Source organism: Vicugna pacos, chromosome 6, assembly GCF_048564905.1.
Source record: "Vicugna pacos chromosome 6, VicPac4, whole genome shotgun sequence".
Classification (NCBI taxonomy): Eukaryota; Metazoa; Chordata; class Mammalia; order Artiodactyla; family Camelidae; genus Vicugna; species Vicugna pacos.
The window spans coordinates 2,613,035-2,639,598 of NC_132992.1; the positions used below are offsets into that span (position 1 = coordinate 2,613,035).

Below are 26,564 nucleotides of genomic sequence, written 5' to 3' on the forward strand. Positions count from 1 at the left end.
GTTTTCTTGAAAACTCTTTCTAAGCGACCTGAGGAGAAAGCTCTCTTTAACGACAGAATTGAGAATGCTGATCACACCGTCGCGGTCCTTGGATAACGACCGTGTGTCATAAGTGGGATGTGGCATTTCTGAATGTCTTGAAAGCTATCTCCTTTTGTTCAACTAATTTAATTTACCACATGCTCCTGGGAAAAGGGAGGGGGACCAAGATGCTGACTCCACATTTCCTGAAAAATCAACGCTCCCTTTTGAAAGTGCGCTCAAAGAAATTACATCTGATTGTTGTCTACTGGCCCCCGCCAACTCTACCCCTGCCCAAACTCTGCCCCGGCAGGTGTGAGGAAGAATGGATGCAGAACCTGAGTGAATACCCACATCTGTTTTTGGAAAAAAGGAACAGAAGCAGCACAGAAGGAAGTAAGAGAGATAATTGCTGGCTCCAACCACAATACATTTTACTTGCGGGCAGAGGGCCAGCTTACAGCAGGCGGAATATGCAGGCCCATCTTATTGGAATTCAGGGGTGGGCCTCCATTCTTGTCCGGAGACAGCTGTAAACCAGCAGCCCATAGCATCACAATCAGGCACCGAGTTTTGTCAAGGAATGCTGTTCTGTACAGACGCAGCTCTGTCTGCTTCAGCTGCACCCCTGCCTGGTGAACTGACAGTCAATCTCTGATTCCAGATGACAAGGACTGGATAAAAACTTAAAACAAATGGCGACCTTTCAAAAGATTAATTTGTTTACCAACAAAAATGTTCCCTCTTTGTCATCCGAGATGGGGGTGACCTTCACTTTCCCGTATCGAGGCTGAAAGGATGCTGACTATAGTCATCTGTTAAGTTAACTCCATCTCAGCAATTATTTCCTTTTTTATTTTTAGTGACAAGAAGGGCTTATTAATTCACTCTGCTTCTTGTTATGGTTTATAAATGCAACAAGCTCATTCTGAATTACTGCAGTGTAACATCAATTTGTTTAAATCTAATTCTGCTACCGTTGCCAAATTATGTTGTGACTGTAACTGTGGCCATATGCATGGGCTTAAAACACAATCACGTTTGGAAATCGTCCTTCTTTCTCCCTCCCCCCTCCTCACCCCACCCCTTACTTCTGGGGCTTCTTCTAATCATTTGACATTAACACAATTGCCTCACTTTCCATCACTTTATCATCTCAGAAATGAACGTGCTTTCTTTCAGTGAGAGAGATTACTGTGTACACCCCAAGTGAAACAGTAAAGAATGAAACTATGATTTGTGAAGTGTGGGTGCTACCCAACCAAGTTAGTGAAAAACACTGCATAACATATGACTCATAAAATCTTGAAATCATAATAGTATTAAATTCAACCTCATGAATAAATAAAAGATTCTAAGTTTACATTGCATTATATATTTATTTATTTGGAAAGTGGGACCAAAGAACTGGTATAATTCTACAGCAACTCATACGTTGCCAGAAAGAAAAATGTTTGTATGATTCTTTTCTAGGTCATAACAGTTATAATCGGAGTTATTTGTGCAGCAACTCCAAGCAATGTTTTGTTTGGCTATTTTGTTATGCATTCATAATCGTTCTTTTAAAATTCATGTTAACAGATACATGTTTCAAGCCTTTTAAGAAACCCTTCTCATTTAAAAAAAATAAATCAAAGTCAAATTTTCTGTAGATCTTTTAATGTGTTGCATTAGAAAGAAGTCTGACTGGAGTAAAATGTCAGTGAGTAAGTACACACAGTACCACATTTCTCTTGGTCTTGCCAAACCTGTAAGGCTCTTAACGTCAGAAACATGTTGGAGGGTTTTTGTTTTCAATTTGGCAGATTTACGATATTGAAAAAAAAAATCAGTGACTTTCACTTTTAATACTTTTTTTGTAAACGGCTTTTACACAAAAGAGTTACAGGATATACAGCCCTGAAGGCAGTTCTGCGGGGGCTGAGTGTGCATGGTGTGTATGTGTATGGCTGCAGGGATGTGTGTGTGTGTGTGTGTGTCTGAATTACGTGTCTTCAGCGCACTAAAATCTTCACATCAGCCCATTATTATCAGAAAGGATGCACCTCTTCATAAAATGGAAGCAAATACCAATATCTGGGAACCGATCATGTAAATCAGCAACATATTCAAATTTGCTGTCAAAAACGTCCAAGACTATTTATAGGCGTTTGACAGGCTGTCCAAGTTTCATAAGAAGTAAGGAAGCACATGGCCCTCGGCAGCCAAATAGTAATCCCCCCTGAGCGTTTAGAGTATTTCTAAAAAGCAATTAGCCCTCCTGCTTCTGCTTTTCCAATTAGCTATACATCATAGCACTGGGCACATTGCTTCAGATCAGGACAAGTGCTTTCAAAAACATGTTTTTATACGTGGTGAATCACAACTGTATTTATTCCCAAGTATTCTACGTTGATTGTTTAAAACCAAACGCTGGAATATTTCTTTCACGGGACTTTTTGCACAGCGCTTCTATTTTACAAAACTAAAATGAAATTGTTTTTCACTTCGTACCATCATAGATCCACGTATCAACCTAAGATGATAGGGTCAACTATTTTGGTTAAAATGCCACAAGTTTGAGCAAGACGTACATAAGATACATACATTTTAAAGTGCTCTGGTGTGGATTTTTATGGAGGCAAGCTGTATGGGAAAAAGGGATCTTAAATACGATAAGTGAGTATGCAGTATCTATATGTTATGCAAGGTCAAGTGCTCTCCCAGATCCTCCGTGTTCAGAGGACATGGGCACAATATCCAAGGCACTCATCCTATTTGGAGATTTGAAAAAAATATATAATAAATAATTAAGATTCTGCCCCAACTTTGGCTATAATTTTGAATTCCCTGTTTATGTCTGAAGCTTTACGCAGGTTCATTAAAGCAAAGCTTCAGGCCGTCTCAGTCGCGAGGTCTGCCTTTTTAAACTTCAATACTCATCAGAAAAAGTTTGCATGAAATGCTGCAGTTGCCTTGGGCTACAAAAACTTAGCGCTCCACCAGCTAAGCCAATATTAATTCTAGATTGGAGGGGAAAACCAACAACAACAAAAGAGAAGTCTGCTTCTGTCTGTGCGGCCAGAGAAATAATATTTTTATTTCAAGGGCTTTGGGCTCACGGGAAGCAGATAAAAACCCTCGCACATTATTCACAGTGACATTTTAAATAAAGTTTCAGCAGGATAAAAATATCTAACTTTCTGGTTATTTCTTAGGCTATAAAAGTATTTCTATGATAAAGTGCTCTTAAACCAAGCCTGTTAGAATAACATAAAGCACATATAAAGAAACTAAAAATATATTTTCAGGGCTTCATGAATGAAGTAGGCAGCTGAAAATGTCTGTGTAGGAAATTTAGAAGATTAATCTAAGCAACTATTATGCCGGTTAGAAATGGGTTTGCAGTTTAACCCTAAAATTAATCTCGTTTTTAGTTTTGATTTCACTGAAGGATACATTTAAGAGCTTTTGAGAGAAGCCGAAGGTTTAAAAATGTACTTAAAAATGTGTAGATGTCACTTCAGTAATTGTTCTCGTATTAGAAATGATCTCAAATGAAATAATTTTCCCATTAAAATGAAGCACTACTCTTGACTCTCCTAAGAAAACCCCGCCACACAGAAAGATTACGATCCTTGCTTTGGGACACTTAGCAGCAAGCCAATGGCAAAAATAGAAACAGACTATGAGATTCCTTAATGTCCATCTCCATGTCACTATTCTTCCTTCTCATCATTTTGCTGACATAAAGGATTAATCCCTGCTTTCTTCAGATTTAGAATAATATTCTTAAAATTCTGCGTATTGTATGAGTATACACCATGGAGGCTGACACTGTGCCTTTTCCACTGGAAGCTTATACAAGAAATAAAATATTTAACATCTCTGTATTAATTCCGTCTGTTAGCTTATTTCCTCCTGTTAAAATGACGGTCTTAGATTATTTAGGAATAACAGATACAGTAGAGAAATTGGAATGAGCTATCAACAGATCTTTTAAAAAGAGGTTTACACTTTCTTAATCATTTCTAATTATAAACAGAATGAAAGCCACTCCATCTCATCTCCAAAAAATCTTCTAAGGACAAAAGGATCAAAATCTTTACTTAAAATCCACATGGCATCTTATACTGCTAATAAATAACTTCTAATTCTAAAAAAAAAAATTAAAGCTCATTAAAACAACTCATTACTTACACTTGCTTTTCTCTGATTAATATATGGCAAACTGATTCCATGGGTCGTATTTACAGCAGCTCTGTGGCGGATGTTTTCAGGAGCCTGCGTGATTTTTACATTCAGCCCTATCTTTCGCTGAAACAAAGAAACAATGCAACTTTCATGCCGGATGAACAAAAATGCTGACTAACATTTTATATCCTCAAAGGAGTATAAAGTTCTTTGAGAATAATTATTTTAATATAATTCTCACTGGAAAAAAATATTTGAGACTTTTATTTAGGTGACTAATTAGTCTTTTATTCATAGACAAGGAATTTTCTGCAGATTTTCCTCTGGGTATCCTATTGCTCATAAAAGTCTTCCCTCGGACACCATTCATTTTTCTCAGAAATAGTGCTAGAAGCTAACCAAGGTGGACAAAGGATGGAATACCTGGTCTCTGTTTATGTTCAGCTTTCCAGGTCAAGAATTTTAGCCAAGAAATCTATACTACAGCTATGCAGGTAGAGGGCTCCCTTGGGCTGTTCATGTGGCCACTTTCCTCAAGGGACATTTACAGTTACCTTTCCGTTTGGACTTGGGAAATTTACCACAACAAATGCATCTACTCCTTCACAGAGGTTTTGCTATCTGTAGGAAAAATATATGCTTTCGCTAGGAAAAAAGAAACGCATCTCGTTTGAGCTACGTATTCCTCGTTTAAAATAATTTCAAACGAGTTATTGCTGGGATGCTTAAAGACAAACCACCAGAGTGGGCAGCTCAGTGGGGGTGGGCAGGGGTGCTGGATGGGTGACTGGAGCCCTCGTCTTGCTCCCCCCTGGCCTGCCTGCCTGTGACCTTGGGTGAGTCAGCTCCCGTCTCTGGAAGCCAGTTTCTTTATTTGCCAATTGCAGCGGTTAGACTTCTGTCTCTTAAAGAACTATCACCCCCCCAGGCCCCGCCTCCCCTGCTTTGCCTTCTAAGATTTGTTGCTAAAAGGCAAATTGATGCTTGAGGACTATGGTAGCGCCAGCAGTTTCTGAAGTCTTTTGTGACTTTTTCAATTCAGTGGGTTTTAGCATATTCACAATGTTGTATAACCATCACCCTTACCTTAATTCCAGAACATTTTCATTATCCCAAAAAGGAACCTCATACCATTAACAATCACTGCTCATTTCTTCCTCCTCCCAGCATCTGACAACTGCTAATCGACTTTCTTTCTCTTGGGTGTGCCCATTTCTAGACATTTCTTATAAATGGCATCCTACAACATGTGGAATTGGTGCCTTTTTTAAAAGGAGATGTTGTGAGCAATTAAAAACTCTGATTTCCTTTCAATGGAGTGTCAGTTCTGAGGGTGATCGGATGCAATTATTAAAACAGTTACAGGAACCAGACAGATTAGCTCGTGCTGTGGTCATTTCGTTGATCGTAAGCGTTTGTGAATGGTCTGTGCCTGAGGTCACAGTGAAGGGGAAGACTACAGAAACACCAAATCTCCAAACAACTGTGACTCTACTGTCCACTTTATTTAACCCATGCAGGGACACAGGTTGCAAATAAGACACAGCTCTTCCCTTTTCCTTGAAGTACACATGGTAACAAAAATAACATAGTGCCTAATTATAAATGGCTTTCCTTCTGGGGGTAACCCACACTTACAGCACCACTCCGTGGTTTCTGCATGGAAGCTGAGTGCCTCTTTTATTGAAATTAATACCTGAACATAATTTTTTCCTCCTTAATTAAACTTGCAGAATAATTTCCATTCTACCAAGGATCGGGAAATTGTTAATATGTATTATATTGACTGGATGTGGTTTCTGTAATTAGGGTGGGTTTTTTTTAAATGTTTATTCTGGATACAATTGATGGTAATAGCTTCATCTATTATGCCTAAGCTTGGTCAGAACTTTTTAATTCTGGGATCATTGGCTCGGTGGACCACAGCCGTTTTCTTAGTTTTATTATGCTCCATCAACTTTGTTGAAAGGAAATGATCAAATACAGAATCATTGGTTAAAATTGGCCTGAAAATCTAGTTGTTTCCTTCTACGTTTTCCATTTCTATGGCACTGGGCACATATTTCTGGAAAGAAATCAAAATATAAATAGAAGTCCAACAGAAAGGACAGGCTGTAATAGCAATTCTTTATTTATTAGCTTTATTAATTAGCTTGGAATGGAAAGCAATGGAAAGATCCTTGAAAATGATTAATACACTAATATTTACTCTTTTGGCACCAAAGCAGGTGTAGACCAAAATGATGATATGTAGCACATGTGGCTTAATTCCCCTTTTAAAAAATACTGAGAGCCTATATTTAAATAATATAAACATATCAAATGGTCTTACTGAAAGTCACTACCAAATACATTCATAACCCAAATCTGTCTTACAAACCATCTGCAGAGATGTACAGAAAAATATTTGTGAGCATAAGCTGCATTATCAGACCCAGAAATAAGATTTTTTTCAAGAAAAACACTTATAGATTTAAAAAACAAAATCAAAATTAACCATTCCATTAAGCATAAAAGCATGCTCTTTAAGATGATCGTTTTTTGCCAACAGTAAGCTAAATAAGAGAAATATTTTCAGAAAATTTTCTTAAATCATTCAGGAAAAGATAGCAATGTATTTAATTTATCCTGAGTCACTAAACAATCTAAACTTTGTATTCTCTCCTTTTGATAGTAATTACAAGCAGATATATCAAATGTGACTCTCATTTAGACTTTGGTTTGTAAGAACAAAAGTTATTATCAGAGCCAATTACTGTTTTACCTACATGGCTGCACAGAAGCAGGGAGCTCAATTTTCATCTCATCAGTGATTTTGTGGTATTTATTTTATTACTATGCCCACAAAGCGATATAAGAAGGAAATAGCTTATGCTATTAAAACTAGGGTTTGAGCATAAGAGGCTAGGGTTTCTTTCAGAAGAAGTTCTGAATTAAAAACACTAGGCAGCGTATAATGCCAGCTCCCCAGACATGGGCAGACCATAAAATGACATACATCTGAGCAGTAGATCCCACACAGAGTAATCAAAATTGAAATGCTTCACAAAGAAAGTTGAGACAAGCTATTTACTAAGTTACAGTATTATCACAGCATCACATTATTCTCAACAGTGTTTGCTCCAAGCAATGCCTTCTAAAGAGTCTATTGCTTAATATCATATTCCCACTGGTTAAAGATGTCTGCTGTTTAATCTCAAAACCAGAAAAAAAAGGAAAAGAGAAAAAGAACCCAGTCACCTTTGACACTCTTTCAACCATTATTACATTCCATGAAAAGAACAACAGACACCAAGTCGTAGTTCAAGCTATGTGATCTAGATTTTAACTTCGTAAACCTGGGTGGTAATACGTATCTTCGCAGGGTTGTTTGTCAGGTTTAAGTGACTAATGTGTGCTAAGTATGTTTCAAATGATAAAGTGCTACTCAGGAACCTACTGCTTGCCCGAATCATCCTGCAATGCACTGAAACACTTCAAATATATAAAAATCCACAAGTTCTTAATAATATTTCCCCCCTCCCAAAAAACCTAATTGATAAAATTGATGAGTTAATCTGAAAGTAGATTGATAAAAGAATCATGCATTTATTGCTCTTTTCCTAAAAATCTATTTTTCAGACTCACCAAAGAGTTGCTAAGAGAAAGGTCTTCAGAGAAGTTAATATGTGCAGAAGGAAGGATAGAATGATAAAATCACAACTTTGCAGTCCCCAATGAAAGAATGTGTTTAGGTGAACATCGGTGTTTGCTAATACCGTTAGGTGAAAGGTTGTCGGGAGCTTGATAGAGGATAGATCCAGTTGGTAATACTCAGACTCAAGGATCAATCTTAACATCATTAAAAGAGAAAAGACAAACTACTTCCTGATATGCTATAAAAAGAAATGCACACCACCTATGAAGCTTTAAAAGACTTCACCAAAAAAAAAAAAAAGGAGAAGGAATAGATGAAATAAGAATGATAAAATTATGGTGACAGTTACAGTTGGGTGATGATTACATGGATTTCTTGTCGATAACTCTTCTACATAAAAGGTTATCTTTAAAACTCAAGTGCAGTTACAACGTAATTATTCATTAATTTCTTATTTCAAGTCTAACATTCTGTGCTTTATGACATCCCCTCTTGCCTCCCTGCTAGGACTAGGGGGTCAACAATTACAGCATCACCGAACCCCAAGCTGCTTCTAAAAAGCCCGGCTGCCTCAGGTTCACAAAACCTTAAGACTTTAATTCCGTTCAGATATGCCCATCTTGTTTTCTGATTCCCGTAGGAGTTGAATTGCAGAACAAGAGGAAGGTTGGCGAAGAGAGCTAATAGTTATTCGGCTCCCATTTTGTGCCAAACACCGCAATATGTGGGTTTCGTCATAATCCAACTGATTTGCGTTAGTCCTTAAAATGGCAAGCGGGAGTATGTGATATCAGAGTATTGCCTTTTGTCCTTAGGCTTCTCACCTCATGGTTGCAGAATGCTTGCTGCAACTCCAGGTGTCTTGTCTGTGTTCAAGGTAGAAAGAAAGAGGAAAGGGGAGAGGGGACAGGCCAGTGGCTACTACATCCTTTTATCAGGAAAGCAAAGCATCCCCTTAGAACCAACCCCAGGAGACTGCTGCTCAGTACTCACTGGACAGAACTGGGACGCATGGTCGTGCTTAGTTGCAAGGAGGGCTCAGAAATGAGTAAGCGTATTCCTCCTGGCCCGATGCCATCCTGAACAAAATCACAGCTTATAATAATGCAGTGGATACTGGGTTGGGAACTCACAATTTCTGCCACAATCACGCAATCTAATCTAGCTAAGGAAGAAAGTCCAGTAAGACAACAGTGATAAATAGTGAAATAATGAGACATCAATGGATTGAAGGTCCTTACTGTATTGAAGAATTGTTGGAAAGACATACTCTGTGAGCTGGCGGCTGGGACTCGGAGGTCAGAGATGCTGTGCTTGAAACAGATTTTGGAGACGAAGTACTTACTGGTTACAACAAAGCCCAGGCATCAGGCACATCCCCTTGGCCCTACCGGAGTATTTTTGCCAAACCTCTAATTTAACACTCACCACACACTCTGTCAAATGCCTGTGCACAGATTGGGAGCAACTACCGCACTGAAATTTGCATTCCAGCGCCTGGCACATAGTAGCATTAAGATCAAAATATTTGAGGCAATGAAATAGCACACTAGTGAGAAAAGACTTTTTTTAGTTTGAGTCTGTGTTATTCTTATGATACGCCATGATGACATCAGTTCATAGTACTAGGGTGTGCCAAAGGCGACATTCCACCCAATTTTTATGACATTTTTAAGACACGTGGGCCAATTGCTAATTTCATGCCCTCCCTTCCTTTGATGTACGCTATTCTCCTGAGTCGGTGGCCAGGGAATGACGGCTCCCTGCATGTCCAAAAGTTAGCATCCATTGGGAAGCCAGGGAAAGAGATCTAAGAAATGGGATGCCACCTCTGAAATGTTATTGAACCACGGAATACCATATAATACAATCTGAGTAGTCTTCACTGTTGTAAATAGCTTACGTTACTGGAAAAGGTGCTGGAGGTCATAAATATTTAGCTAATTGAATCTTCCCATGAAAATGAACATGTGTATGTATATGCAAGACTGGGACATTGTCCTGTACCCCAGAGATTGACACATTGTAATTGACTGTACTTCAGTAAAAGAAATAATAGTATATATAGAAAAAGAAACAGTGTTATTAGAAGATACAGTCCTAAGGGCCCATTTTTAATGCCCATTTTTGATAGAAATAACCCCAAATATCATGCTGAAACACCTATTCCATTAGCTATAACTTATGTACACTGTAAACTATAAGCCTCTTTAAAATATATATGTTAACCAGTTGAACGGTAACGGGTTACAGTAAAACAGCACTGCAGATGATAACATATCCCAGTGCGTTATCAGTAATTCTAACGTGGCTTCATAATTGCCATGTTAGTATCACTGCAACAAATCAGAAAGTAGAAAGGTCACCTTTATCAGTAGCACTGCACTGAGAAGTTTCTTTGGGAAAGTTTAGAGGGACATATCTGAGGATAATTCTGGGGATAGGTAGGGCCCTTAGTGGACAAATCAGGAATTTATTCTGCTGCTTTTTTTTTTTTCCAGTTGCAAATGTCCCTGTGGGACACATAGCAAGGGAGCTCACGTGTTTGTATTTGTAACAATGTTGAGGATAAGCCAGGACCTTGAGGTTAAATAGAGCTGAGTTTGAACCCCAGTTCTCCCATTTTTTTTAAACTTTTTTTTTATTAAGTGATAGTCACTTTACAATTTTGTGTCAATTTCCAGTGTAGAGCACAATTTTTCAGTTATACATGAACATACATATATTCATTGTCACATTCTTTTTCACTGTGAGCTACCAGGATCTTGTATATATTTCCCTGTGCTATACAGTATAATCTTTTTATCTATTCTACATATTCCTGTCCGTTATCTATACAAATTTCAAACTCTCAGTCTGTCCCTTCCCACTCCTCTCCCCCATGGCAACCACAAGTTTGTATTCTATGTCTATGACTCTGTTTCTGTTTTGTATTTATATATATAATACATACATACATATAATTTATTTTTTTTTAGATTCCACATATAAGTGATAATCATATGGTATTTTTCTTTCTCTTTCTGGCTAACTTCACTTAGAATGACAATCTCCAGGTCCATCTATGTTGCTGCAAATGGCGTTATGTTGTCGTATTTTAAGGCTGAATAGTATTCCATTGTATAAATATATCACTTCGTCTTTATCCAGTCATCTGTTGATGGGCATTTAGGCTGTTTCCATGTCTTGGCTATTGTAAATAGTGCTGCCATGAACATTGGGGTGCAGGTATCTTTTTGAAGTAGGGTCCCTTCTGGATATACGCCCAGGAGCAGGATTCCTGGGTCATACAGTGAGTCTATTCCTAGTCTTTTGAGGAATCTCCATACTGTTTTCCACAGTGGCTGCACCAAACTGCATTCCCACCAGCAGTGTAGGAGGGTTCCCCTTTCTCTACAGCCTCTCCAGCATTTGTCATTTTTGGATTTTTGAATGACGGCCATTCTGACTGGTGTGAGGTGATACCTCATTGTAGTTTTGATTTGCATTTCTCTGATAATTAGTGATATTGAACATTTTTTCATGTGCTTTTTGATCATTTGTATGTCTTCCTTGGAGAAAGTTGCTTGTTTAGGTCTTCTGCCCACTTTTGGATTGGGTTGTTCGTTTTTTTCTTATTAAGTCATATGAGCTGCTTATATGTTCTGGAGATCAAGCCTTTGTCAGTTTCATCTTTTGCAGAAATTTACTTCCATTCCGTAGGTTGTCGTTTTGTTTTACTTATGGTGTCCTTTGCTGTGCAGAAGCTTGTAAGTTTAATCAGGTCCCATTTGTTTATTCTTGCTTTTATTTCTATTGCTTGGGTAGACTGCCCTAGGAGAGCATTGTTGAGATGTATGTCAGATAATATTTTGCCTATGTTTTCTTCTAGGAGGTTTATTTTATCTTGTCTATGTTTAAGTCTTTCATCCATTTTGAGTTTATTTTTGTGTATGGTATAAGGGTCAGTTCTCCCATTTCTTAGCTTTAAATTACTGTCATCTCTCATCCTCCTCCTCAGTAATCCCATCTGTAAAATGGGACTAACAATAATTCCTCCCTTTGGTAATGTAAGGATGAGATATGATTCCCTCATCATGGCTAACACAGGCTCATAAATGGTCTTCCCACTTCCACCTTCCCCTGTTTATATCTCATTCTCATCACAAGATGTAGCCAGAGTGACCCTTGCAAATTGCGAAGCAGATCCTATCCGTCCCCTGGTGAAAAGCCTCCAGTGGCTTCCCATGTCACTCAGAGTGACATCTGAGGTCCTCACAACGGTCTGCAAGATCTGGTCCTTACTTTGTTCTTGCTTCTCTCCACCTTGCACATTCCCTTCCAGCTTCCTTGCTGTTCACATTCCTAATTCAGGGTCTTCACAGGTTGCATTTTCTGCCTACAATCCTCTTCCTGCAATTTTTTTGCCAAATGACTTGCTCCCTTCATGTCCATCAGATTTCTGCTCAAGTGTCACCTTACACGTGAGACCCTCCCAACACTCCCCATGTTCCTTCCCTAACTTTTCTCTCACCAACTAACATACTATATGTTTACTTTTCAAATTGTTTTCTGTTTTCCTAATGACTACCTTACCCCATTAGAACATTAGCTCTATGAGAGCAGAGAAGTTTGGCTGATGCCCAAAAGTGGTGTCTGGTACTTATTAGGTACATAACTGAGGTTGAGCAGTATTCATCAACAAATAAGAAGGATTAACACTTACATAGCACTCACCCTATATGAGGCACTGTTACAAACATTTACATATGTTAATTCATTTATTCTGACAGCAGGGTGTCATACAGTCTATTTTACAGATGAGGAACTGAGGCACAGAGAGGTTAAGTGACCAGCCAAGGTACGAACAGTAAGAGCCGGGATGTGAACCCATACTTCTCATCAGTAAGTTGTCATCCATTGAGAGCCTGCTTCAGGTAAGGCAGTGTCTAGGCACTGATTACAGCAATGAACTAAACAGAGTCTCTCTGCTTTAGATTAATAGAGACTTAAGAAATAAAATAATCAAGCAGAATGGATAAATCTTAGCAGATCCAAGTTTGGATAAAAGATCAGTAAAAGCCATTTGGAGGATGATTGGGGAAACCCGAATGTCAGCTGGGTATTTATTATATTCAGGAATTACTGTAAATTTTGTTAGGTGTGACAATGGTAGTGTGGGTAAGTAGGACTATGTTCATTTTTAAAGATGCATGTTAAAGCATTAAGGGGTGAAATGTCATTAGGTCTTTATTTTAAAACATTCTAATATTTGATATCTTGTAGCTCATGGTGAAAAAGAATATGAAAATGAATATATGTATATCCATGTATGACTGAAGCATTGTGCTGGCCACCAGAAACTGACACAACATTGTAAACTGACTATACCTCAATAAAAAATTTTAAAACATCCCAATAAAAAACAGATGAAGCAAAAATGGTAAAGGTTAGCAACTATTAAATCTTTGGTGAAGGATAAATAGTTATTCATGTACTATTTTTGATTTATCTGAGTATTTTCACATTAAGAAGGTTTTAATAAACTACAAAAAAAGGGAAAATATTTTTTAAAGGTTTCTACTCTCATGAGGCTTATATTCTAATGAGAAGACAGCTGGCAATGCTTGTTGGTTAAGTGTAGGCATTTTCTTCCCCCTGCTTGATTCTGTAAAATCCAACTGCTGTCTCATCAGCAAAATTTCCCACCCAATGTTAAGTGAGGAATAACTCACAGTGAAAATCTGTGAAGCAACCCTTACCTGCCCTGACTTTTTCCTTCTTTGATCTCTCACCACACCTTTCCTCAAGACTTTAGTTTTGATCAAATTTTGAAACTCACTTTCTCAGTGAGATCCAAATTCACAGAATGAGTCTCCCATCTTAGACACGGATGTTGTATATTGCATCGTATTGGATCACAATAGATATTTTTGTTTGATTGACAGAGCATCCTTTTTATGGAGTTCATTTGGAGAATAACTCAGGGAGATGGGTTTATTTTCCCTGCTCCACACACATGTATGATGCTTCTGAGTAGGTCCCTGGATCTAACGTCAGAAACTTCTATTTTGAAATTGCCTTCAGACTTGGCTCACCAGACACAGCAAGAAAATCAAATACTCTCTTAGCCTATAAAGTTTTTCTCCTTCTCTTCCTCCCTCCTCCTTATCTTTTGTTGTTACTTCAAACCCTTTCCTTGATTGTGGTGAGTACTATTGTGCCCCTAGCCCAAGGTGCCTGGAAGAAAAGTTGGGCTGGGGTTGACTTGGAGCTAAGCTCTACTGTAAAGAAAAACCATCAGAATAGGGCTTTTTCAAATGTAAAAGCAGCTTGATAAACAATTCTAAATTGTGATTCTTAACTACAATCGAGAAACTCCTAATTATTTGTCATTTAGATTTTTTGGCATGGGAGGGAATTCCAAAAATAGATTCCTTCACTTTGGAGAGAGCTTAAAGTAGCAACTGAGTTTAAAAGGTTGACAGTGAGCAGTTAGAGGTGGGACTATCTCAGCTGGTTCCACAACGACTTAAAAATGCAAGCCTTTAAGTTGGTGTAGTAGGCTCGCAGAACAGCTGGGAACACAGCGCTATCTGCCATTGACTTTAGAATGCAAAATTCGGGCTATCTTTTGTGGCAACGGTTATGCGTTTTTAAGCAGATGTCACTGATACTAGATATAAAACAACAATAGGGGTCCAGCCCTGGAGGTGAAGTCAGGGGGAAACTGTCCAGGCCCTTTTCTAAATGAAGCTCACCCAGGCTCACAGTATTTAAAAGAACACAGAGTGGGGAGGGCAGCGCTCAATGGTAGAGGGTATGCCTAGCTTGCATGAGGTCCCGGGTTCAATCCCCAGAACCTCCATTAAAAGTAAATAAATAAATAAACCTAATTACTCCCCCAACAACCCCCCCCCCCGCAAAGAACACAGACACATAAGATTCCTTGCCTTTTATAATCGCTTACCAGAATTCAAAACTCTTTTGGGAAAATAAATTTCTGGCCATAGTTTTGTTTGTTTGTTTTCTGGAATAACAACTCTGTGTTCTAAAACAGTGCTAATTTCATATATTTTATTTCATTGTCTCTATAAACTAGAGATCTCCAATCTTCTGCTTGTGGACCAACTATGGCCCTCCTGAGATTCTTGGCTAAAAGATAAAATTTTAACAAAAGCAGAGACTCGGAAGTAAGGAAGATGAGAGGTTTCAGCTTTCTTTATCACGGCGCTCTGTTCTATTTTTGAGAGAGCTTTTATCATTACCTGGTATACTCTTACTGATGGTCTGCCTCCACCCGCCTAGAATGTAAGCTCTATGACGGTGGGCACCTGGTCTGAATTGCTCACCCCAGTGTGCCCCTGACAGCCCTTGGCACACAGCCAGTACTCCACAGATAGTGGCTGAAGGAACCCAGGGCGACAAATGCAGTGACAAAGGTAGGAGTAGGCTGCTGCGAGAGTGCAGAGGAGGCCGGACTAGTTTTTTATATGGGGATGAGCACATCATTAGGGGTCACTGTGGTGGTTTCATTTATTCATTCAACAAACATTTATTCAGAGTTCCCTGGCATGACATTGTGGTGGACAAACGGACATAGATCCTGCCCTCATTAAGCCTGTAATCTAGTGGGAAGTCAGACATTAAAAAAAAAATCATACAACTCAATATCTAGTTACAAATTGTGATAAGTATGAGAAAAGGAAAATACAGAATTATACAAACCATGTCCAGTATTTTCATCATAAGCATCTTTGCTGTAGACGTCTTTACCGTAAGAATTTTTGCCACGTAACTAATTGGCCGTAAGGCAATTGTGCCATGAAAGATCGAATAACTGGTTGATTCTTTTTGGTTTGACAGTTTGGTTCCCACTGACTGAAATGCATCAGCATTTCTTCTGGTTAGTGACGTTATTGATGCCTTTATCCGGACGATGATTATTTCGCTGTAGAACTTTGCAACATCTACCAAAGGACATGTGGCAAATATGCCATGAATACATCAGTGTAGAGGCTTTCACAGCGCAACACAAAGTTTAGGCACAAACGTGTACCCTAGTGTTTGGAAACTGATACTTCTCTTAAAGAAGGAAAAAATGTTAGTGAAAAACAAAAAGCATGATGCCAAACAGGAAGATGAATCAACAAGCTAAAAAAAAAGTGTATAAAATCCTACGAATGAAAGACTTGGAAGACAAATGCTGAGGTACCACCCACAAGATAAAATCTGTTGTTTGCGCAGTATTGCCATGATCTACACACATTTTCAATACATTCAAATAGTCTGTATTGTGCAATAAATTCTTGTAAATTTTGTTATTAATTTCTCTTGTTTCATTATGTCCTTGTTAGTGTTCCTCTTGTATTTTTCATTATTTTACAACAAAATCGCCTTATGGCCAATTAGTGATGCGGCAAAAATATCTGTGGCGAAAATGCTTGCGGCAAAGATGACCTCGGCAAAGATGCCTATTGCCAAAGTGCCTACAACCAACACAAACAGTTGTAGAAAGGGTGCCACCTGACAGCTGCACAACCCTGTGAATATGCTACAAACCACTGACTGAACACTTTTTAAAGGGTGAATTTTACAAGATACAAATCATATGTTGATAAAGCTATTATTTTAAAAAGGGTACCACAGTGGTTAAGAGCACAGCTCTGGATCGCCACATTTCTGGGTTCATAATCCTGGCTCTGACCTTCGCTGTGTTCTCTCGGGCAATTTATTTAACATTCGTGAACCTTGGTTTCTTCGTCAATAAAATGGATGTAATATTAACATCTCCTTCTAGGACTGTTCTGAAGGTTAAACAAGTTAGTGTTCCCAAAGCATTGACAGCAGCACCTGGTGCCCAGAAGGGGTGAGCCGTTATCACTGCTGAGGAGGCAGGGAGGGAAGGGGAATCAGAGTGGAAGTCCACTCGATGGAGGCAAAGACAAGACACCTCTTGGACTCTATTCTTTGCCACCTGGGAACTTTACTTCTAGGGCTCCGTTCAAAGAAAGCTCTTTTGTCATAGAAATTGACCATGCCATCAACATACCTGAAACAACAGTGGCATGTATTCTCATTTAGAACACAATTTCCCATCCACACTTTTGAAAAAACAATTTTTTTTCTAACAGCTTTATTGAAATGTAATTCACATCTCTTAAATTCACCCTTTCAAAGCGTATTGTTCAGTGATGTTTAGTAGATTCACAAGAGTCGTGCGGCCATCACCACTGTTTAATTCCAGAACATTTCATCATCCCCCGAAGACACCTGACACCCAATAGAAGTCATCCCCAACCCTTCCTTCCTCCTTCCAACCTCCGGCCACCACCAATCCACTGTCTGTCCCTCTCTTCCTACCTTCACTTTTGGAAAGGCACGTGGAAATGAACCGTGCAGTCGTTGGGGTTGCCAAAGTTTACCCCCCGATTCCAGAGGGAAAATAAATGATTTCTGATCAATTACAGCTGGAAGCAACCTAAGTGAAAAAAAAATTTAAATCAAATCTGCTATCTTAAAAACTTCACAAATTGTAATTCAAAAACAATGTTTCCTAGTTAAATTGCATTTTGCGGGAACTATTCTATTGGTAATTACAATAAATTTGACCAAATTTAGCACTTTTACCACTATCAAGCTGCAGTTCTTTATTAAGCATAAGAATTTCCAAGTCTGATAACGACCATCATAGCATGAATAAAAAGCTCTATCTCTGGCTGAGTTTATATAACTCACAATTGACAGAATTACTACACTATAAAACATTTCTTGATTTTAAGAAAGTACAATACACTGTATCTTGTTTAATAGAATCAAGTCACAAGATAGCCAGTGTTAAATACATTCAAAATGCTGATCCCGAAGCAGTTCATCCTTATATTCTTTAAACTTTGGCTATTCTATGTAATTGCAAAGACTTAAGGATCAAAGGCGGTTAAAGGTCTTCCTTGTTAAGCAGTGAGCGGTCCGTGGGATAGCAATGTAAAAACAAAATAAAGTTGTAAGAATGAGTATATGTGTGTAATGCAGGTCTTAAAATTTTTCATTTGAAAGCGGATTCCAGTTACTTAAAATGGTCAACATAATAAGGTCAATTAAACTCAACAACCAATGACTCAATCTCTTGATTCTATGTGATGCTCACTTTAGTAAAATTATCATTAAAAAGCAATTTACGGACTTCTGGTTTCATTCCAACCTGTGACGAGCTGAGAAGTTATCACTCCAACCCTCAGAACAAGAAAAAGCTGAAGAAACTGAAAAACGATTGTTCTTAGATCCATCAAAGACTTGAGATCACAGAGAAAACTGCTGTCTTTAACAACTGGAGAAAGAGATGGATGAAGGCCAAGAGCAGAAACATGGGTTCATTTGAGAGTTACGTGTGGATTAGCTTGAGAGTTAAAAACTGAGGGGCCACGTCTTAGGAGGACCTATACTTCCATGAGTTTTACCTGCAGGCACCCCACCATTCTCTCTGAGAAGATCAGAGAAAAATCCCCTACTGCTTCCAGCAGGGGAAAGACAGAAGAAAGCATTTCAAAATACTCCAAGAGTTCTGCTCTTTGTTCTGTTCTCTGCAAGGAAGGCTGGGTCTCAAGGAAAACTTTTGTACCAAAGCCTTATCTGACCTGAAGAAGGGCAATTAGCTAACTCCAGCCCACTCTAGTCTTCCTGTCTCACCTGGGTGGGGGGGAAATGCTGAGAAAACTCGTGAAGGTAACACTGCAGGGGCACAGACCCACTAAAAGATTGAGATCTAATCATAGGATTTGTGAATGCATCCACAGAGCCTCTGCATGCAGAGGATTACAGATGAAGGAACCATAAGGCTCGGACTCTATTCAGGACGGAGATTCTAGGGAAACCCAACGACAATTGTCAGGGGGACAAAAACAAAGGTAGTCGGGGAAATTGAAGCCTCAGCCACCTAGAGTTACAGCAGACAGTAAACACAGCATAACCCCTGGCCAGACAAAGGCCCCTTACCTCACCCTAAATGCCTAGTACATTTCCTAATACCTAATACATGACGTCCAGCTTCCAGCAAAAAATGACAAGCCTTGCTAGAAGACAAGAAAAACAAAAGGCAGTAAGCATTAGAATCAGGGTCAGATAAGACAGAGATTTTGGAATTGTCAGACCAGGAATTTAAAATAACCGTGATTAATGTGTTAAGGGTACCAATGGAAAAAGTGAACCATATGCAAGAAGAGATGGGTAATGTAAGCAGAGAGGTTGAAACTTCAAGAAAGAATCAAAAGGAAATGCTAGAAATCAAAACCATTGTAAGAAGTGAAGAATGCCTTTGATGGGCCTATCAGTAGACTGGGCTGGGCCCAGGAAAGAATTAGTGAGCTGAACGAAATATCAATATAAACTTCAAAACTGAACTGCAAGGAGAAAAAAGAATGAACAAAGCAGAACAGAATATCCAGGAACTACAGGACAGTTATAAATGGTGTAACCGACACATAATGAGAATATCAGAAAAAGAAGAAACAAAGGAGCAGAAGAGATATTTGAACAGTAAAGGTTACAATTTCCAAAATTAATGAAAGATGCTGAACCACAGATCCAGGAAGCTCAGAGAATACAAAGTAGGAAAAACGCCAAAAAAATCTACACCTAGGCATATCATATTCAAACTATGGAACACCAAGGACAAAGAGAAAGTCTTGAAAGGAGACTGGGAAAAAAACTTACCTATTAAACAAGGGTAAGAATCACGTCCAACCTCTCTTCATAAACCATGCACGCAAGAAGAGAATGGAGTGAAATATTTGAAATGTGGAAAGAAAAAACCCACCAACCTGTAATTCTGTATTTAGTGAAATTACCTTCAAAAGTAAAGAAGAAATAAAGATGCTCTCAGACAAACAAAAACTAAGGGAATTTGCCACCAGCGGCTTGTCTTTCAAGAAATGTTAAAAAGAACTTCTTCAGAGGAAAGGAAAATAGTATCGGTCAGATATGGGATATATGAGGCAAGCAGAAAATCCAAGGACCAAACCATCACATCCTCCCCTTATCTCCACCTTTCAAAGTCTTATTAAGTTTGTTTTATATATAACATCCAGGGTTTTCTTGTATTTACTAGACAGAATAGGGCAAAGTATGTCTACACCGTTTTCCTAGAAGTGAAACTCTCTTGGTGTATTTCTTTTGAATCCTTTTACCTCTGCAGATTATGTATTTAGGAGCGATTGGAACTGAGATACAATTTTGCATCTTCCTTTATTCCCTTCAATACATACGATGAGAATTTTTCCATGCCATTCATATTTCTTGGACCATATCAGTTTTAATAGCTATATAATACACATATACATGTTACAGGTTTAATCATTCTCTTACTGTTAATGTCGACGGTATTTCCAAATTTATTGCTATTAATTATAACACTTAAATGAACAAACTTATACAGAGATCTATGTGTACCTCTCCTTATCTCCTGGGTTAAATTCCTAGAGGTACAAGTACTAAACTAAAAGCAATTTAAAAGATCTTCCCAAAAAAGTTCAAAAATCTCCTTTAAGATGAGTGTGACGACTTAACACCTCCACCAGCGTTTATAGAAGTAGGCCCATCTTTCGGCCCCCTCATCAGCACTGGGTATTAGGGTGGTTTAAATGATCTGTTTTGCTAATTTGTTAAGAAAAATAAAAACATATAGCTTAATACGCATTTCTCTGGTTTACCAGTGAGATTAAAAATTTTGCACGTATTGAGTGGTTTTTTGCATTTCTGTCTCTGTGACTAGTTTATTGATGTCCCTTTGTCTAGGTCATGGGTTTTATTATTAGCAAGAGTGCTTTGTACATAAGAATGTTAGCAATTTTTGTGTCCTATCTGTTGGAAAGTTTTTCCAGTTTGTTATTTTTTTATTTTATGATGCTTTTTAAATTTTTTATTTTTCCTTAAAAAAAAATTCAGACTCACAAAAAATTTGAAAGAGCAGTGAGCATCCAAACACCCTTCTCCTGGATTACCAAGTGTTACCATCTTGTTACCTGTGCTTCAATCTCTCTCTGTAACCGAAATGTAGAATCATCCTGTATAAGGGGGATTTGTCTACTGCTTTGTAACAACCCAGAAGAGATTGGCTCCAAGGTGTTTCAATAATTGAGTGAAAATTCTGATCTAGAGGGGAGGAGGGTACAGCTCAGTGGTAGAGTGCTTGCCTAGCATGCACGAGGTCCTGGGTTCAATCCCCAGTACCTCCATCAAAAATAAACAAAAACCTCAAAATAAACTTTAAAAAAAAGAAAGAAAATTCTGATCCACACTCAGCATTTAACAAAAACATCTTCCTTCCTTCTCACTGTTTCTCACTATCATTTATTTGCTTTGTTCTTGTTTTCCGCCCCTCCTTAAACACTCATACTACAGAATATAAAATGAAAATTTCTGTGCAGTTCTGATAGTGTCGGTACAGATGGTGGTGACCCTCCTAGTGTTGTTTGTGTGTGTGTGTGTGTGTGTGTGTGTGTGTGTGTTTTAATGAGGGGGAGGTAATTAGGCTTATTCATTGATTTCCACTTGGAGGAGGAACCGGGGATTGAACCCATGGCCTCGTGGGTGCTGAGCATGCGCTCTACCACTTGAGCTATACCTTCCCCCTACTCTTAGTGTCAATAAGCAAAGTGTGGTCATTATGAACAGTGTGAGCAGGTATCACAGGCAATAAAATCTGTGCAGGCCAGCAAGGGGAAGAGGAAGAACCACACTTTGACACAGAGGAAGAATCATCGCCAAAGTGGGGAATGTCATGAAACCTATCTTGAAAACAATACAAAAGCACTTTGAGCTCTTTGGAGAACATACACCACGTTTGACAGCATCCTTATTGTTTTCTGAATGACCGCTGGGAAAACCTTGCATTTGCTGGCATCCGTTATCATCAGTCTGTGCACCCACTGGGTTTTGTCTCTACTAGACCAAACTATCAGATGTTTTCTTGAGCAACACTTGCTAACAGGGAAAACCATCCCTTGTGCAAGCCAGGCTCCCTGGTTTTCAGGTAGCTATGGCGTACAAGAGTACTAGGTTGCAGATGCTTGACTGGACTTGCCTCTGGGCCTGACCATCAATGACCTGTGTGACCTGGTGTGAGCCTCAGTTTGCATACCATTAAAAGAAAAGGGTACATATCTATCTCATACGTTAAAAAATGAGTCCTTTGCAAACTGTCAAGTGTTTTAGAAATACTGACAATAATGATGAAATTCATAATGATGATAATGAGGATGATGTTGATTGGATATTTTTTCTAAATCATTTTTTTTAAACTGAAGTTTAGTTGATTTACAATGTTGTGTTAGTTTTTGGTGTACAGCATAGTGATTCAGTTATACATACACATATATATTCTTTTTCATTATAGATTATTACAAGATATTGAATGTAGTTCCCTGTGCTATATAGTAGGACCTTGTTGTTTATCTATTTTATATATAGCAGTGTGTATCTGTTAATCCCAAACTCCTAATTTATCCCTTTTCCCCTTTGGTAACCATAATTTTGTTTTCTATGTTTGTGAGTCTCTTTCTGTTTTGTAAATAAAGTTTGAATCATGTTTTTAAGATTCCACATATAAGTGATATCATGTGGTATTCTTCTTTCTCTTTCTGACTTCCTTCACTTAGTGTGATCATCTCTAGGTCCATCCATGTTGCTGCAAATGGCATTATTTCATTCTTTTTTATGGCTGAGTAGTATTCCACTGTACATATATACTACAACTTCTTTATCCAGTCATCTGTCAATGGACATTTAGGTTGCTTCTGTGTCTTGGCTGTTGTAAACAGTGTTGCTGCTAACATTGGGGTGCATGTATCATTTTAAATTAGAGTTTTCTTCAGATATATGCCCAGAAGTGGGATTGCTGGGTCATATGGTAACTCTATTTTTAGTTTTCAAAGGAATCTCCATACTGTTTTCCATAGTGACTGCACCAAATTACATTCCCACTAGCAGTGTAGGAGGGTTCCCTTTTCTCCACACCCTCTCCAGCATTTGTTTGTGTACTTTTTAATGATGGCCATTCTGACTGGTGTGAGGTGATACCTTATTATAGTTTTGATTTGCATTTCTCTGATAACTGAGCATCTGTTCATGTACCTGTTGGCCACCTCACATCTTCTTTGGAGACATGTCTATTTAAGTCTTCTGCCCATTTTTTGTTTGGGTTATTTGCTTTTTGTTATTGAGTTATATGAGCTGTTTATATATTCTGGAAATCAAGCCCTTGTCCGTCTAATCCTTTGTAAACATTTTCTCCTAGTCTGTAGGTTGTCTTTTGGTTTTATTCATGGTTTCCTTTGCTGTGCAAAAGCTTATAAGTTTGATTAGGTCCCATTTGTTTATTTTTGTTTTTTATTTCTATTACTTTGTGAGACTTGCCTAGGATAACACTGCTATAATATACGTCAGAGAACAATTTGCCTATGTTCTCTTCTAGGAGTTTTATGGTGTCCTATATTATGTTTAAATCTTTCATCCATTTTGAGCTTATTTTTGTGTACGGTGTGAGGGAGTGTTTTAACTTCATTGGTTTACAGGTGGCTTTCCAGTTTCTAAATCATTTTTAAAGGTGTATCCAGGGATAGTACTCATTTGGAGTAACTGTCTCAGTTTCCTGGGTTTCTGTAGAGTGAAGCCTCAGGTGTCTGAACAATATTGATTCTCAGTTACTCATAGGAACCGTGCTCTGTTGTCAATGGACTTTTGGCCTCTGCCACTCCATCAGACTCACAATGTAAGCAGACATTGGCCGTCCTACCAGCTTGACTGCCAGGTCCCACTCCTGGCTCAATCCTTGTATAAGAGGCTTGCTCAAACCCTTCACAGCAATGGGGTAGCAGAATTTCTAGGACCAGGCTTTTGATCACACAGAGGCAGGCCTTCTATTTGGCCAAAAGTATACCAAGTCCAGGGAGTCATGCTTGTCCCAGGGATTCCAGGCATCGATCATCTGCACTAGAAATACTAAATGCAGATTCCAGGACCCCACCTGGGAGCCAGTGAAAGAGGACTGCAAACCAAAGTTTAAAAATCTACTCTACCATCATCAGAAAATCTATAAATAATAAATGCTGGAGACAGTGTGGAGAAAAGGGAACCCTCCTACACTACTGGTGGGAATGTATTTGGTACAGCCACTATGGAGAACAGTACGGGGATTCCTTAAAATACTAAAAATAGAGTTACCATGTGATCCAGCAATCCTATTCTTGGGAATATATCTGTAGGAAACACCAATTTGAAAAGATACATGCACCCCAGTGTTTAGCAGCCAAGACTAGGAAGCAATCTTAAGTGTCCATTGACAGATGATTGGATAAAGATCTGATACACATATATATTTAATGGACTATTACTCAGTCACAAAAAAGAATGAAAGAATGTCATTTGCAGCAACATGGATAGACCTAGAGATTATCACACTAAGTGAAGTAAGTCATACAGAGAAAGACAAATATTTCATGATATCACTTATATGTAGAATCTAAAAAAATGATTAAAATGAACTGATTTACAAAACAGAAAGAGATTCATAGACATAGAAAACGAATTCACAGGAAGGAGAAAGGGAAGAGGAGATGGGATAAATTAGGAGCTTGAGATTAATAGATACACACTACTATGTATAAAATTGATAAACAACAAGGACCTACTGTATAGCACAGAAAACTATACTCTGCATCTTGTAATAATCTATAATGAAAAAGAATCTGGGAAAGATACATACATATATATATATAAAAATATATATAAAGTGTATAACTGAATCACTTTGCTGTACACCTGAAACTAACACAACATTGTAAATCAACTATACTTCAATTTTTAAAAAAAGAACCATTACTCTAGACCTGTGGTCTCCCAAATAGGGTGTCCACATCTCATGTAATACATAAGACAGTACCATTGGTCATGGGAGGAGAGTATAAAAACTTCTACGTGCAAAACGTCACCTGCAGTTCTGGACGTCTTCCTAAGACTGCAAGCTCCAAACCACAGAAGCATGAACAGTGGGGCCAGCATTGGTACACATTTTTTTTCTGGAGCATTGTTATGTACTGCAGTCTACTCATGAATGGGTTTGTGGATTCTGCTATTTATTTTTAACTGAACTAAAGCTTTTCTTCAGGATGAGCCTTTCTTTAGCCATCACCATAAAATGGTGATCAACCAATCAAACTTAGAAAAAGTCAGCCCCCCAAACCCCCCAAAAGTTAAAAATTATCCAGAAGACTAAAATTTGGGCTTATATCCAACCAGCATCAATGCTGAATCTCAGCTACGTGTATAGTCAGTATAAAGCCGTCATGATTTACAAGATTAAGAAACTAAAACATTATAATTAATAAACTTTTTTAGCAAGAGAAAGAAGTTTTGTGCTGTGAATAAAGTAAAAAAAAACTTCAACTTTTTAATTTCATCTTTATCTCATTATTTAAACATTTCTATGTGGGTATTTTTATAATAATTCACTCTATATGATAACAAATATATAATTTATAAATAAATAAGTAAGCACATATGATCAGTGCATGTCCAAATTCTTTGACTGATGGCCACGTGGGATAAAAGGCCATACAGCTTCTGTCCCAGTTTGAAACTCTCATGAAGCTAAGTCTCCCTCTTTGACTTCCTGATCAGTTTTGAGACTAAGTAACCTGATTCTCAGTGAGTCGTGCCATCAACAGTGAAAAAATCTCCTTCTTTTTGGGTATTGGCAGGACTTTGTCTTAGAACTTCAGAAGAAAAATGCAACAAATTGGTCAGACCTCCTCATCCCAGGCAGGTGAGCCTGAAGGAATTCTGGGTTCTGCATCCTGCTTTGCATATACTGCCCCAGCAGGCCACCACAGACTCTGAAGCCAAGTCCATTCACGACAGTTGCTGGGACACCCTGGCAAGTGCAGAACCAGGCGTGCCTATCGACCTGGTGACATGACAGTCACAGGCAGTCGTCCCTGATCTCCTGAGTCTCGTGTTTTCTATTTCCATCTGCTGCTACTGCTTCTCTTCCTGCCTGAGCCACTCACTCCCTGTGACTCACACTGTGAGTAGCCTGGGGCCCACTACCTTTGAAGACCTGGTTTGGCCTTTTCTCCAGTTTTTGACCTTGGCCGACCTCATTTCATTTTCAAATTGCATGCCACTTTAGCACCCGAAATCCACGGCAGGGACTGAGGTGCTTCCTCAGGCTTGGAGGGCTCATAACGAACTTGCCCAGCTCCCATCATCCCTATATAGAGGGCCAATGATGGTATTATATTGAGTGGGAAAGAAAAGAGCCGAGGACACTTCTGAGAGTCAGCTCCACGCCCCGGTTAACGACTTCTTCACTCTTCCAGACCTTAATAGGGGCAGGGACACTCCTTGGCCAGGAAGAAGACGGTGCAAGCAAAGCTCTTTGCCAGAATCTTTCCGTTTGGTTCTCTGCTACCTAGTTTGCTGTTTTCAGCTTGTAAATCTACAGCTCAGACTCTCTGTTCTTTGTCAAGCTGGAGACCGGACAGGAGAACGTTCATGGGAGTTGGTGACTGACATCTCTTCTCCGGTTTGCTTTCCCCACGCCTCCATCCTGAGGCTTCCTTATTGCTGCTTGTATGCCCCACCCTTTGGCCACAGACACCTCACCCACTCCAGACCGCCTGACTGCCCTCTAAACAGGCCTCCCACTTTGCCCCGGGCGGCCTTCTTGACTTAGAACTGAGTCTGTGTAAGTTGGTAAAGT

General features: G+C 38.8%; 1 protein-coding gene across 1 annotated transcript in view; it reads right to left on the reverse strand.

Moving 5' to 3' along the window:
* IQCH (IQ motif containing H) overlaps nucleotides 1-26,564 on the reverse strand; it is a 184,206-nt gene that overhangs the window by 147,040 nt on the left and 10,602 nt on the right. Inside the window, 2 exon segments of the mRNA XM_072962195.1 lie at nucleotides 4,201-4,317; nucleotides 17,174-17,291. Of these exon segments, the coding sequence (XP_072818296.1) occupies nucleotides 4,201-4,317; nucleotides 17,174-17,291 (235 nt within the window).